Below are 16,119 nucleotides of genomic sequence, written 5' to 3'. Positions count from 1 at the left end.
ATTTGTTGCCGTAGAAAAATCTTCAGCGTGTCTCACCCCCTTCCCAGATCCATTTTTATTATCGTTCATCGCCTCGCATAAATGCACGCCGTTTCATTCGTAGGGTTGAACCGGCAGGGTCCTTTGTTAATTCAGTGCGCATGCGCGCTCTTTCTCCTCCTCCTTCTCCCCCTCTTTCTATCTGTTTGTCGGGTTATGCACGCAGACGATAATGCAAGGTGAAAGCATCGATTTTTAGCGAGTACAGTTTATTGGAAACTGTTATTTTTGTTTTGTGACACATGGCCACGTATGGGCCGCGTATTTACGAGACTGTTGTGTTAGAGCCAACGAGATTTAGGGGCTAATTTACACTAGACTTGCTAGCGAGAACGTGAACTGTTCCTAACTATAGCAACATAATTAGAAATAATGAAATATGGTTGGTAAAGCTAAGCTTTATTTGGATTTATTAAAGAAAGCGTAATCAGCCAGAGTCGTTAAGTGCAGAAGTTTTTAGAAAAGTTAAAGCAACTGTATTGTGTGGGTTAGGCTGCTTGCAGTTCTCTATTAATGAGACGAGCCTCGCACGATAAAATATTCCTAGCTTGGATTTCTGCACGAAGTCCAACTATTTTCGATTAACGGGTATTCTACTGTTGCCCTTAGGACTAACGAAGAATATGGGTACCGGTACTGGTATTCATAATGGCACAATCGTGTGGGGAAATTCTGATTGGTAGCATTGACTTCTGTTTGTGCAAATTCGAATAACTTCAGTTTGTATTTGATGCCAACTTTGTCTGTAGAGGATATAGTTCTAACTTAAAATTGTTTAGAACACATTAATTAACAGATTTTTCTTCGTTCAGCACACGATTTATTAATCTTATATCTTAATGTTTTATTCCGATTTTCCCAATTTCTTTAGTACATACCAGAATGTGTATGGACACAAGGTCGTGCCAATAGCCATCGACATAAAATGCCTGATAGACAAGGCTTTTTCGTATATTTTATGTTTAGGTGTAAATCAAAAATGTGCACTCTATATGCTTTTATTACTAATAATTAATTTTAAAATTGTTTCGATGAGATTTCATTAATATAAGCTGGTTTTCTAATTTGCGGAACATGTTTATATGGGTGTTGGAACAAAGTTTAGGATATTATGACACAACAGCCTTTTTTTTTTAAATTCTGATCTCTAGCAACTGAACAAAATTTGAAGATGAAAGCTTCTTCAGCTTCTATGTTGAAATTTTACACGACTTTTTGGTTTCAGTGTTTTCATTGCTGAAGACGCAGTCTTTCATCGTTAAAAATTGAGAAGGTTAATAAAATATCCAGGCCTTTGCCAGATATTGTGGAATATTTTCCATCTGCGGATAGCCAACGTGCAGATTCATGATCCTTCTCTGATAGAGAAGGATCACGAAATTTCATATTGTAACCATCCACCATATTTCTTCGTAAAGATAGATGTAAAGGATCAAAGCAGACATGTATAATGACGAATTTTTACAGACGCTGGACTTCTATAAATATTGTTCGTCTAACTTCCTTTTCTTTACCACAATCGTGTCCATTGCAAATACAATTAGAACACAACTTCAAGAATAACAGCGTTTCATAATTCTTCTATTGTAACTTTAGTAGGCTCACTGATGATCTAAATTTACTTTTTGCAACACCAATATTAAAAAAGTAGCTCTACGAAATGCAGCAAGGTGCCACCTAATTTCTTCAGAATTAACTAAATTGTATTTAACCGTGCGCTGTACTTAGTAAAGTAGATCTTAATGTGTTAAATTTTTGCAGTACATTGATTGGGAATATCTTGTCTAGTCCACATTGGCTCGATGTTGTCTTCGATGTCCAATAATAACAGACCAAACAAATTGTGTTCAATAGATCTACTTATTGAGATTCCAAGATCAAAGCCAATCTATTCCGATTTCAAGGAATTGCTGCATTACATCAACCTTTGTTTGTGGACTGTGTCCACTGAAATTGCAATCTCTTGAGTGTGCACTGACTATAGTCCGTGTATCTTTCAACAGAAACCAAAGTTGAGCATTTTCACATGTAGTTAGAATTTCCAACTACCTCGCTTACTTCTGATTTGCTCTAATCGATTGTTTTTGATGCGAAATGGGTTTATTTCGCATCAAAAAGCGTGGGATCCTTATTTGCTTTAATGTGAATAAACGCGAGAATTTTATTTGTTAATGATTGTATATTCGAGGCATTATTTTGTTTTCTAAGTTTTCTTAAAAATTAAAACAATTTCTGATGAATCAAAAACCACTTGATTGTTGCTAAGCACAGGGAAATTTATCCATCAATCTCTAATGAAGTTAGATTTTTTTTATCCTCTAATGAGTCATGTGAATAGCTTCAACAGTCTCTTCTAATATTGTTTAACACAAACTCATATTTAATTTATGCATCGTATAAATAACCTGATTCTTTTCTTTTTTAGGTTTCTATGGAATAGTATTCACAAAGAAATATAATTCAAAGAAACTACATTAGAGAACTTAAGGGTAAGGTCCATTTTATTAGTTTAAAATTACTTATTAGGCTATGAACAATCAGATGAATCCCATAATGTGCGTAATTTCACAAAATAAACACACGGAAGATAAAAGGATATTACCATAGCTGTTTCTTAGGAAAAAAAGTATTTGTATTTGCATAAAATATTCGATTTGTTTTCTGTAATGGACGAACACAAGAAAAGACACAAGTATCAGTTTCCAAATGTTTATTTGTTAAGTTTAAATATCACGATTGTGATAACTACAGTCTTCTACACATATAGAGCAGGATACAGCAAGCTGAGGAAGATCTAGAGAAACACTTCATCAATGGAGTAGTTTCAAACGTACTATGAGCGAGGACAAATCTGACATTGTGTTTTTGAAATTCATGTCAAGTAAGGTACAATTTGAACATTTTATCAGAGTGAGTGTGTTCTACCCACAGCTAGCTACATCGGAGGTATAGGATACTTTTTTTCTGAGATCGGATACATTGTGTTAACATGTACGTAAACACCTTCATTGTTTTACGTATTGAAAAGGTTGAATAGGGCACATGCTGCGGATTTATAACTCGGCGACCAATGCCTGCACATCACAAGAACGAGGCCCTAAAAATCCTAAGACACCAAGACAGAAAACATCCGTGAAATACAGCTTGAGATTTGTCTAACACTAACATGGCCGACAAGAACAATAAATGTGAAAAATACAAAAAAAAAAATGAAAAATCCACCATGTGACTGCTTTGAGCGAATAAATTAAGGGCACGTATATTTTTCGCTCATGCGCAGTGTCAACAAAAAAATAAAAATTCAGCTCCTTTTTATACATATATATGTACGAGTGTACAGGTGAGTATAAAATATGTACATAGGTATGGACACAATGAACTCCTACTTTAACATTTGCGAAACAAAACTCAAACTGCAATTCAAAAGGGATGTTCGAAACAACGAGGAAATGCTGTAAGACCACAGTTACCAAGATAAATACGTATGGATCCTACGAATATTGAATTCATGGCATTATGCCCGTTCTCCAAGTCTCCTTATGGATACCATGTCAGTAACGCTGCCTTGCTCTTATAGTTATTGCAATTCTATCAAAAAGGGCACAGTCTTCCTATCAATTTACCCCTTCTAAGGACATTTATATCCACCTTTTCGCAATTAAAAAAAAAACTTCGATCGAAATACGCGGTGTAAAAAATTTCCTTTGAACAATGCCCACCACCCTTAAAAATGAACAGAGGTATTTCAAATGGTGGACTTATTGCGCTATCAGCCGAGACAAAGAAATATATAAACTACATATGTAAACATCGGAGGTAAACTTGTAACTTTGTAAACAATAATAATTCAAACAATATTGTTCAAAATAAAACTGACAGACCCGAAAAAGGAAACAACTTTTATCAAAAACTTTTAACCCTATAGGAAGCCAACAGGAATAATAATTTTAAGAGGTAACATTAGAATGTTTGAACATCGCCAAAACTAACACCCCTTCATCGTATCGGAAACCCCCCCCCCCCCATAACAAACGAAGCAACCGCACCTACTTGGAAATATCAAAAACAGTGAAATAATGCGATGTCGGTGTTTTTGACAGTTAAAAAAACCCACTGCTTAGCAATGGAGTTGGGGGAAGGTCGAGGGATGGAGAGATAACAGTATTTTCGTGCGCAAGAACAGAGTGCGAAATGATCTGTCATATGTGGGGATGAAGGAGGTGGCAGAATCACCGGTTGCATGATAGCTAGTCTATCTTTATGGCACTACTGTAGTTTTCTATCAACACATGCCAGGCACAAGCAGAAATACTCAACACACTCACAACACTACGAAACTCACGGGTAGTCGGACAGACATGCTTACAGATGGACAATTGTCGGAAGAGAAGTAGTGAGCCCTAGTATTTCGCACTCAGATTCGAGCACGCGTTCTCCTGGCCCGACTAGTCGATCACCTGTTTTAAATTCTCACGCTAGAATTCCTCAACAAAAATTCAAGTATCAAACAAACCGCGCGAACAGCGTTTGCCAAGGTTTTAAGGTGGACTTCCTTACGTTTTAACTTTATGGTTGGGAATTGGAAGTGTCGTCGACAGCTAGGCCGTCAGCAGCTGGATTATCATCTGAAGGGTCGTCGTCTTCAGACTGCTTCGTTCCGTTTTTCGACTTGTCTGGATCTTTGCCGTCGTCCTTGTCCTTCTCCTTGCTGCCATTTTGATGGTGTGGATCCTTGAGCTTTGCTTCTAACCGAGCTTGTTCGTTGATTTCTTTGACAGCTCTTAATTCTTTCTTTAACTTCATTCTTCGATTCTGGAACCATATCTTGATCTGTCTCTCTGTCAGACAAAGGGCATGAGCGATTTCTATCCTCCGTCTCCGAGTCAAGTAATGATTGAAGTGGAACTCCTTTTCTAACTCCAGTGTCTGGAAACGTGTGTAGGTTTGCCTTCCACGTCTCCGTGGGCAGCCATTGGGACCTGCAAAAGGGAAATGCCAAATTACTATTAAAAAGACGGTTTACATTTAATCAAATACAAACTAGCCCTTAATTTAAAACTCTCTCGACCTACAGGATTAAAATTTCCTCCTAAATTTCTCTATACTTAATACAATAAATTTATATTATTTTTGAAATACTGTATCTGTTTTAAACACCCTATACTTCCAGACAACCCCACACTGTAGCAGAGTGGAAAGCTATTTAACAAAAAAGCAATAAACTTATCTTAATTTAAAATATAATTCTTTGGACTCAGGTTGTCCCAACACATTCCCATTAAGATTTCAGTTCCACTGAAATCACTATTGGTTTGTACTTTTCTTATCTTACCACAATACGAGGAGTATTTGAAAAGTTCGTGGCCAGAGTTTGAACGGTTTATTTGAGGAATCTGATTACATATTGAATTTTCAACATAGTTCCCTTTGGAGTCGGTACACTTTTGCAACCAATGCTGCAATGCATTGATTCCCGCTGCGAAGAAAGTTTTCTCTTGGTCCTCCAGGAATGCATCCACTGCAGCAATGATGTCACTGTCGGCGGGAAAATGGATGTTAGCCACGTGTATTTTAAAATTAGGAAATAGGTGAAAGTCCACAGGTTGGTTTATCTGCTAGGCTCTTCCCTACCTCGTTTAAATTTTCTGCACACTTGTTAATCATGGAATAGGAAGGGGCATCCACCACCAACGTTGTAATCAAAATTGCTTTTGGCCTTAATACCTTTTTTTCCAAATATTGGATGACCGCAGGGTAACTAATTTTGTTGATCTTTCCTCATTCATACAACTTTGTTGACTTCAAAAAAAGACATGAAACTGCATGGAACATGGTGGGCTACTGTTTGAAGCGTTATACATTAAGTACGGGAATTTTTAACACTGTCCAACTACCCTTTCATACTCAGGCCACGAACTTTACAAACGCCCCTCGTACGTTTAGAGTCTTAGTGTTGATGTCAATACATTTTTTTTAAACTCCGATTATGTTAACTCCGTTTCTAAATTTGACAATCTTAATACCTATGGGGGAAAATGTAATTTTACAAATTTGGTACTACATGGGGTGGTCATTTAAGAGTATTTTTTCCTCATTTTCGTTCCATTACCAAGAGGTTTTTTCCTCTTAAATACTCTCTTCATTATTATTTAATCTCCGAGGAAAATAATGACCATATTATACAAAATTTAAGGAAGTTAAAAATTCTCCCGAACTAAGCGTCCCGGTGATAAGTATCTTATTCTGCAGATTTTTTCCCTCGATGAATGCGTAATCTCCCTACTTAAACAGAGTTAAGGTAATGTCTGTTAATTACAGTCCGGCTATCTTTTATGGGATCTAAAAGAACTAGATCCCAGAGATTTTCCTTAATGGTACATGTGACTTTGTTAAAGAGAAATACGGACGTAATTTAAGAAAAGGAAGGGTAAAAATGGCTTAGTTGCATTTGATGCAAAAAGTAAGTCTTTAGTGTACGTGAGAAACGAAGTTAAACTTTTAATTTCTTTTAACTTAAGTATGCCACTATAATGTCGGTTTAGAAAGATATACAAATGCAAAAAAAATCTCAACATAATGGGTGAGCTGGGTCAGTGATTCTCTATCTATTATGACCAAGGGTTGCGATTTTCTGAAACTCCGTGGCGGTACTTTGAGCACTTCTGATCAAGGTGGTGGTAGATCACTGATGGTTTAACACTAGAGTACATTAATATTCAATTAAATAAGTGATTCATTAATACTTAACCCACATCTAAAAAAGGAAAAATTGGGTCTGTGTTTGATGCTTCTTAAGTCACTCCTTGGTCAGAATTTTTAATTCTGCAGCATAGAAACACTTCAGTTATGTTATGATTAACTTGACTCAAGCGGTTATATGTATACATCAATAAATGTTTGTGAAATACGTAACAGTGGTCTTTTACAACCACACCCTACATATGAACAGATAGCCGACTTGCAAGGAGGCAGCATCATAGCCAAAAGGATACTTTTAATTCAGAGACGGTTCTGAAGCCTGTTCGATTATTAATGTGGTAGTGTTTTGGTTTCTTAAGTAATCTAAAGAATGATACTTTTATAGCAAGTCAAATGTTTTCCAAAATAATTGGAGAAGTTCAGATATTTCTACCTACTACTGGAAAGCGCAGTAATATCGACATTAAAAACTCTGTATAAATACAGCTAAATTCAGTAAAAATTCAATTCTTATTTAGTACGTGAAATAAAAATCGGTTACGTTTACTTGATACATTAATCAGCCTATTCTTTTCTGTGCCAAATGAGTAACTTGTACCATAATCGTTTTGCATTACCATCTCCAATCGGTGTTAGTAATTTTCAGATCATAATTTGATTTGAGCACGAAATATTCACATAAAAAGAAAATACAGCACTGCATTAAGATTCTGTGACATTCTCTGTTATTGATTCAGATAAATTCTTACTATAAACAATTATAACCTCCCTCTGTTCAATCTTCATAGATTTACCTTCGTGGCCATCTTGAATCTTCCAACCGGTTGCAGTTTTCTACAGTTGCTAGTCATTTATATGAAACTCTAAACATTAACTTAATTTTCTGACTTAATCTTCCTTTGCCCTTGCTTAATCTTCTGTTTTCCGTCCACAGCTTTGTCTAAACAACTATTATAGGTCACGATCAGCAATTTTTACTCTGACTGAGCTTTACAACAAAATTTAGCGTAGTAGAAGGCCTGAATGATTATATACAAGTAGATAAGAGCCCGGTCCGACCTATTTAACCCGATTAGTATTCTGTAAACATTGCGCGTGCATGCAAGAACTTTCTAGATGTCGTAGCACGTTCAAACGTCTTAATAATGGAATAATAATCATTAAGAAATCCAGAAATATCTAAAAAGGCATTGCTGAAGTATAAAATTATTACTGATACATTGAAAAGAACTGTGTTCGCAAATTACAAGCACCGATGTTGGAAAATCTTTCTACGGTTAAGTCACAGGTTTCTTGAAATAGAAGAATTAATTGCCACTGATTACTACTACTTTTAAGCCTCACTTTCATTAATATTTGGGCTTAAGAAATGGGATGAGGCTACCGCAGAGTAGGATCTGTTCATTTTCAGAAAACAAACTTGGTGCTACAATGCACTGTGTTTATCCATATAGCAACAAGACTCATATGAAGCCCACTATCTTTTCCCCTGTTGTGCTGTTTAATCTGAAGCTGTTCCAGTATCAAAGGTTGCCGTGTTCAGAAGAGGTCGATTTTGTAGATTTACGATCCTACGGGTGCCAGTAATAGAAGCTCGAACCCGTATAACGACGGAATACTAGTCCGCTATATCATGAATAAAATGTCCGGGACCTCCGCGGAATCGGATTTCCGAGGCGTCAGAAAAGGTAACCTGACACAGTCTGCAAATATATTGAATGGATTTCGGTACAGCTTGAAATGAAATTTTAAAACAGATCGCTTTCATGGAACGTGTTATAAGGAATTCGGTAGCTCGGGCACAACCACCGTCGAGTTCTGTTTTTTATCCCTCACTAGGCCCAGGTGACTCGGGACAGCTGCCTATTAAAGCTGCATGAATTCTTTTCCGCCAGAGAACCCATCGAAAGTGTACTTCCTCTTTTACGGCCGGTACGTGGTACAGGCACAGCACGGATGAGCGTTACAGCATCCAGCGCCATGTAAATACCGTACGTTTCCCACTAACGAAACAGCCGAATTCCAGAAATACGAGTAAATTTAGCAACGTGCTTCGATGGAATCTCCTCTGAACACGTGGATGAAAATGATGTTCGCGAAATGTGAATGTAGGGGTGATTTGTCGTCTTCTCGCCGATACACACGAACAAGTACCCCTCCTCTGGAACTCCGCAGTGACGTTGAAGCAGACTAAGACAAAAAAAAAAGAAGTACAGGAGCTAGTGAACTGTGGACCACACGACTTATTATGGAATGATCACTCAAATCACTTGACAATGGCTTGGTGTACTATAATTACAGTACACGCGCAATATTTATTATTCGATAATAGTACACATGCCACTTTAATTTACTTCATAATTTAATTCTAGTAACGAATAAAAGATGTGTTGACCTTAAGCATCTTTCCATAGGGATGCTTAGGAGATTCACCATTAGCGATATATATCTCTCAAGCATCTTCCCTATTACGACACCTCTCATGCATCCTTTCTTAGTGATCATGCTCTTCAATGTTTTCTCTATTAGGGATGCCTACCCTTGAGCATCTTCTCTATTAGGATAGATGTTCTTAAGTATTAGGTATGTTAGGGCATCCCTAATATCAAAATCTGAAAATAGATACTCAAGATTAACAGATATGATTAAACTAATATTAAAATTGTTATCCAAACTTTAATTCAGAGTTTGAGCAATCTGCAATACGCTGAGGATTCAAGATCCCTAAAAATTTCAAATAGCGAAACAAAATTAAATTTTAAAAAATAATTGAATACAATTTTTAAAAGGAATGATGCGCCTACGCATTCTTCGACGTACCGCGATTTTGAGTACACAAGCCAAACACAAATTTTAAATTAGGATGCTTTAAATTGCTCGAAACGTCCGGGTTTTTCAATTGGACTCTCAATCTGCCAGCTTCCAAGGCGATAAATCGAGAACTGCTTACGACAAACTTTTAGTGAAATGAACTTTACTATTGATTTTCGTTCATCGATGGAAGTTTTTTTCTCAGTAATAGCTCGGATAAATAGAAAACTTCGTGTATTTTCTCATATGGACGCTAATTGTGTGGATGGGTTTAGCAGGCGTAACGCGAAAGTACGTGACCAGTATGTTACATTAGCATTTTCTACAACACAACCTTATCTGAACGCACCAGCATAAAACACAGACTTCTACCCGCTGTCGGGAGATATTGGGAACACAGCGGTGCGCGTGGGAGCGGAGGGGAGAAAGTTATTGATCGACATAGCCAAGATTCAACTTGATAAGAAACAAAAGCTCTCGTGTAGTTATGCGGGCATGCCAGAAAAATTTTGGTACTGTTTGTTCTGAAATACCCGTGGTTTTTTTTTAATAAGGCCAATTAAATAAACAGAAAGATAGATTAATGAGAAAGGACATTGCTTTTGAAATGCAGATTCAACCACCATTAACTAACACATTTTTAAAATTCATGATTATTTACTTAATAAAGTAAATAATCATGCATTTTTATTGTTAGGATATCTCCTTAATATCAAAATCTGCAGATTTAACGGATCATATTAAAATTAACTTTTGAGTTTGATCACTCATCAAGTGCCTTGAGTTCAGTTTTCAGCCAGACATTGTCTGAAAACCCAACCCAGCATGCAATGTTTCAAAAGAAGTATTTAGATTTTAATAAGATCTCTGATTACTGTTAACTGAGCCTAAATCTCAAAAAATGGAGACAAAATGTTATCATTACAAGTCCACACCTATGAAATTTTAGGACAACTGCCAAATATCTATAATTACAGAAAAAGAACTTAACAATTAATATTATATAATCGAATAAAAGGCGTCTTTAGTTCAATTATTATTACATGTATTATGAAATATAAATCTTTACATAGCTCTGCATAATAACGAAATTTATTTGTAGAGTTGTAATTTATTCCCACGTTTGCTCTTGTGATTTATGATTAAGGAAAGATATATACGCAAGCCACAAAATTGGCTTTAGAAACCCCGAAATGATCTCATTGACAAATATAACGCATGCGTCAAGCATATGAATGATTACGCAATCAGCCAGAATAATAAAATTACAAAACTGGAATCAATTTTCATTAGAAATCAACTCACGTTACCAGCAAAAATCAACAACCTGTTTTAATACAATCATGTACGAAGCAGGGGCAGAAATGACCTCATGCCGTCCACTATGATGGCTTCATTGTGCCGAAGTAACCAGAAGTAATAATTTATGAGGGTATTTAAGTGAAAAATGCCATGTTCGCATCCAGTCTCGAAGGCATAAAAAGGTGTAAGAAACATTCCCGTTAGAATCGGCTAACACCCCTTTTATCGGTAATGAACTGTCGCTTAACTACTTACTAAGTTTTAAAGCATATTAAAAGCTGTATACGACCCATCAAAGAGTCTGATGGGAGAACTTAATGTCAAAGCCAATTGCTCACCTGCCGCACTTGGTATCCCTTGGCAACAAGGGCTTAGGTGAAAGCGTTTTTGCTGTTTCACCACGTTATGGTCTACAAAATGGCAACGGCTAACTGTGCTATGGGGTCTGAAAAGTGTCGTTTGGATTTACAGTCGCATACGATTGCGGCGTGTCGCTATACAAAGACGGGAAGTGTTCCTCTTACGATCTCACTACCGTACAGATGTTCTACTTTTCGTTTTCCATAAGGAAACGAAAATATGGAAGTACTTACTGGAGTCGACACACCGTACAGTCAGGAGACGCTATTAAAGATGGAGGCACAAGGAGTGAAGATATGCAGGCTGCCTCTGATTTACTTCCACTACCAAACCTGTCTATCCCATGTCCGCGCTGCTTTCAGCGTGCATTTCTTACACGCGTAACAGTAATTTTGAAATACTGTTTGCGCGCGCAGAGGGCATCCCATGAACCGTGGGGAGTGACTTTACATTATGAGGTATAAAGAGTTGTTCAAGTACGCAGTCTTTTGCTGTTTATAACATTGTGTTGGATGACGTGTCAACAAACTCAAACAGAATAACATCTAAGGCTAAGATATTCGAAGTTAGTTGTTCGAATCTAAGATTAACGTCCAAGTTTAGGATCGAAAAACACCAACAAAAGATTCAACTAATTATATCAACTGCTGCTGAACATTTCGTAAAAAACACCTCTAGTGCAAAAGCATCTAGTATTTTCAATGTCAAGAAACAAACTCTTTTAGAGATTTAAATAAACAAAAGATGCACAATAGAAAATGGTGTGTTGTTTATGATACATAACTATAACCAAGTTTATCTAAAATATTTTGTCACTTTTTAAAGTTTTTATTATTATATTTAACTTAAAGGAAAAGTTAACACTAACTTGCTACTTTTCTTAACGATAAATACAGAAATACGAAAATATTTATACTAAATAAATATTTCTGACACACAACTTGCTCATTCAGGAATACCAATTAAAACGACAAACACTAATAGAAACAGTTATTCGCAATTCATTCATGGTTGTGGTTAGTTTTTTTACAGATACTCTTGAGTTCAGAACGTCTGATAAATGTCTTATTTATTTCTATTCCAAAACTTCACTGTTAGCATCCATCAGATATTTAGCCTGAAGAATACTTTGTCTGGATAAAATATCACTCAACTATCGCGACTTGAAGCTTGCGAAACTTTTGAAAACTGCAGATTGGAAGGCAATTATTAAGCTTTGCAAACATAATATATTCTGCTAATGAAGCTATTACGTAGTTTAGTGCGTGAAATAGGAGTAGTTAGCACGAATATTCTACACTTTTCTGAGCAGCGGTGAACCTTGAGTGGTTGGGTTGATAAAATTCTTTGATACTAGATCCGGTAATCGACCTCTAAGCGATGTCTCGCTGGCAGATCTGGTAAGACTTTTTAATCAAAGATTTGATTGATGTCTGCAGTGTAGGTTAAATAAACACCACATAGCAACAAATAAACTGCTCTAGACAGAATGCCTTATATTTCTAAACCTGTTTGCCATAAAATCTATATATGTATGGGTAATATATGTAATTAACATAGATTTTTGTATAATGTAATATAATATAAGGCTAATTACTCTGCGTAATTAACTAAAATATAAAATAACCATAAATAACCGCTGCTTTTATTTTATTTATGGTTTTATAGTGTTTATCCAGTGTAACCTAAGAGAATAACGGGACCAGTAAGGGCAAGTTATTTTAAACTCTGCTAGTACGTTAGCTTAAATTCCGTTGAAGATGCTAAGCAGATCTTACAATTCGAACTTCATCAAACCAGCCGTACAAGGTTCAGTTGCTTATAGGTTGATAACTAGATCAATTATCGAAGAATTTTATTAATAATACAAAGTAATCGTGCAATTTTACTTAGAAGATGAATAGTACTTAATTATTACGCTGTGTGTGGTTTCATAGCAAGCGAAAAACAAGTGTTGGAGTTTAGGCTTAAGGAGGATTGGCTAATTTTCAACTTAAAATGGGGGAAAAAAACAAGACATCGTTATATAAGTCTTATTTTAAACCTTAGACTGTTCGAAATTTGTCAAGTTAATAAAGAGATTACAGAAAGAGACTACAATGTAAATATTGACGTTGTAATGGAAGAAAATTTCTGGAGGCTTAATGTTTATTATGCAACACGTATCATGGCTCAATAGTTTTGTAATTTAATAACACCTGATATGTATTAAATGTGCACAGGCAAAAGGTTCCATATCGCCCTAAAAATTCTCGAATTCATTTTCAGTAATCTGTGTGTTATTCTTCCAGTGTTTTGGTTGGCAACTTAACGCTTTGTGTTTTAAAATTGCGCATTCAATTATGATAAAATACTTCTATATCTGTGAAATATATTAATAAAGTACTTGTGTTTTGTTTTAAAATGCAAACTTTAAATAGGCAAAGCAAATTTACTGTTTAATTTATATTTTTTTCAGAATTTTACAGTGGAGGCCTTATATCATGTGAGCCCAAGAAGGAGAATCATATTTTAATCTTTTTATATTCCTTATTTGTGCCGCAAAGAGTCAGATCAGTTTCTGGTATGTTGTAATTATTAGAAAATAAACAAATGGATTTATTACATGTCAGTCCTTGTGTGTCCAATATCTGTAAACATCCCAAAATTAAGAAATTCGGAACAGCAAAACAGAAAATCGACCAGAACACAGACACTGCATACAGAGCAATATAGTTTAAGTTGATGATGCGCATAAACCCTACAACCAACGAATCCCCAACCAATATATAGGGGCGTGAGAGCAGTCTAGAAGTATCGGACAATTCAAAACAGAATTCGGACTCAGTTATGTTTCTCAAGAGCAGAAAAAGAAATCGAGATAGACAGCAGGTAAGTTCCATAAACTGAACTAAACATCATAACACAGTACTTTCAAAATCTCAGATAAGAAAATTGGTTTTATTGATTTCTTAAATAGAATTGCAATGTGAAATACACCCTAAAAATACCAAATACATTCCAACTGGATAAAAATCTTTGCTTAACACGGTGGATAACAAATCTCTATGCTGTATTAATAGTAATAATTAATGTAGATATAAGCTGCTATTCAGATTTGAACAAGAAATGTTGCTGCTAATAAATGTTCTGCTTCAAATTCTCTGATAATAACGCAGTAACGAATACATTTTCTTTAAAAAGTGGTTATACATATTGTGTTTTCCTATTCCATAAAATTCGGCATCTCTAAAAAGATGCTAATCAAACACAAGATACGAGATTGCATAAACTGAAAAACGATTAACTGAATCATCATAAAGGAAAGGATGGAAAAATCTGATAAATTATTACAATCACTTAAATCTTTCATCGTGGTTTTGCTTTCTTTTAATCTAAATTCCAAAACAGACTAAGTTTGTGAGATTATTTCAAAAATATACCACTAAAGTTACGAAGTATTTACAAGTGCAAACGCCATCTTCCTCCATCCAAGAAATCGGAGCTTGCATCTTATGTTCTGATGCTAATGTCGGCTTGAAGATTTAGCATGTTCACTGGAATTAAATATGATCAGGTTATGAGCATTGTTAACACTACAATTAGACATGTCAAAAGAAGGCGAATTACCTCAAAGGTTTCTATTGGGAAACCTTTTATCTGCCATAAGAACTTTTACCATTTTGGTAAAATAATATACCTCATTAACATAAACGAACTCGCCATTCCTGACAATAAATTAATGTGTCTGTGCATTACAATATAAACAAAGTACCGTAATTAGTAACACACCACCAAAAGGGCCTCATCAGACCAACCTCCCATCAAAGAACTTCTATGAAATCCCCAAGCTTCAGTTATATGACCTTTGACGAACGTTAGTCCAAAGAATGCAGAACGAACGAATCCGTAAATTTAAATTTAAGGAGATTGTTGGCTGCCTAAGGTTCATTAATTATGCATTCTCCACTCTCCCGAAAGACATCGGCGACAATACATATTCATCAGGTGATAGCTCTTCGTAAGAAAGTGATCCGGAGGACTTAAAATACGGTTTCGGTGGCTGAAGATTTGCATACATTTACCATTCAGCAGTTGCTTCTAGAAGACCTCCGGAAAGGATGCAAAAGAGAAAGGTTATCATATGATCCATCATTTCCATACGCTTTGGGATTTTATCTGAACCCAGAGCACAGTAAATAGTCATTCTATGGAAATGGCAATGAACTGAGCAACTTCGAGATTATATATTCGTTCCCAAGAAACACTGATGACATAGAAAAAAAAAGGGAAAGAAAAAAAGGGGGAAGAGAGAAAGAGGAATCGGCAAAGTTTATAGTCCTTCAGCTACTTCTAAGTGTGATTAACTCATCTCTGGTGTCCACAGAAGACCAATGGATGGAAATCGAGGGAAAGATGGCTGTATGTTCACCAGCAACATATACATACACATCTGCGATGCTTTTAATTATAATCAACGTGATAAGTGTCCCTTTTTTATATATTTAAAAATGGAATTAACATTTTAATTGTATTCACAAAGTAAAAATTCATTTCTTCAATCATTAAATGCCGCGCTAAGTTTCTTCAACATTGCCTTTTACTAAAGGAAAAAACCGATACAAAGCTGCCCTTTTCCTATACGATAAATACATTATGGACTACTATTACTTTATTATTTAATACGGCTGTATTTTGTATCTCTCAACGTATATCCAAATATATAAATCACAACAAATTTAAAGAACACATGGATGCAGAGGGGGAGAGAAATGTTCTCATCATTATCAGTTCTTAAAACAACGACTGTTTTAGCAAATGATTAGCTGATATTAAAATTAGCGATGTAAATATTCTCCAAAGGATTATTACAAAATTGCCAATTCCCGTTATATTGTAGATAATCTTAACTGGACTAGATATTTTCGC

General features: G+C 35.7%; 1 protein-coding gene across 2 annotated transcripts in view; it reads right to left on the bottom strand.

Annotated features, from left to right (window-relative positions):
- Positions 1-4,134: 4,134 nt before the first annotated feature.
- The window catches only part of LOC150090836 (homeobox protein abdominal-A homolog), a 41,786-nt gene continuing 29,801 nt past the window's right edge, over positions 4,135-16,119 (bottom strand). For both annotated transcript variants that reach the window (XM_090380264.1, XM_090380269.1), the window contains one exon: positions 4,135-5,018. In XM_090380264.1, coding sequence (XP_090236390.1) covers positions 4,606-5,018 — 413 coding nt within the window. In that variant the 3' untranslated portion in view covers positions 4,135-4,605. The remainder of the gene's footprint in view (positions 5,019-16,119) is intronic.

This window comes from Mastigoproctus giganteus, chromosome 1 (genome assembly GCF_048544385.1).
Source record: "Mastigoproctus giganteus isolate SK-2022 chromosome 1, ASM4854438v1, whole genome shotgun sequence".
Taxonomy (NCBI): domain Eukaryota; kingdom Metazoa; phylum Arthropoda; class Arachnida; order Uropygi; family Thelyphonidae; genus Mastigoproctus; species Mastigoproctus giganteus.
Note: the sequence above shows the minus strand (reverse complement) of the source record. Positions and strands in the feature narration are given on the sequence as shown.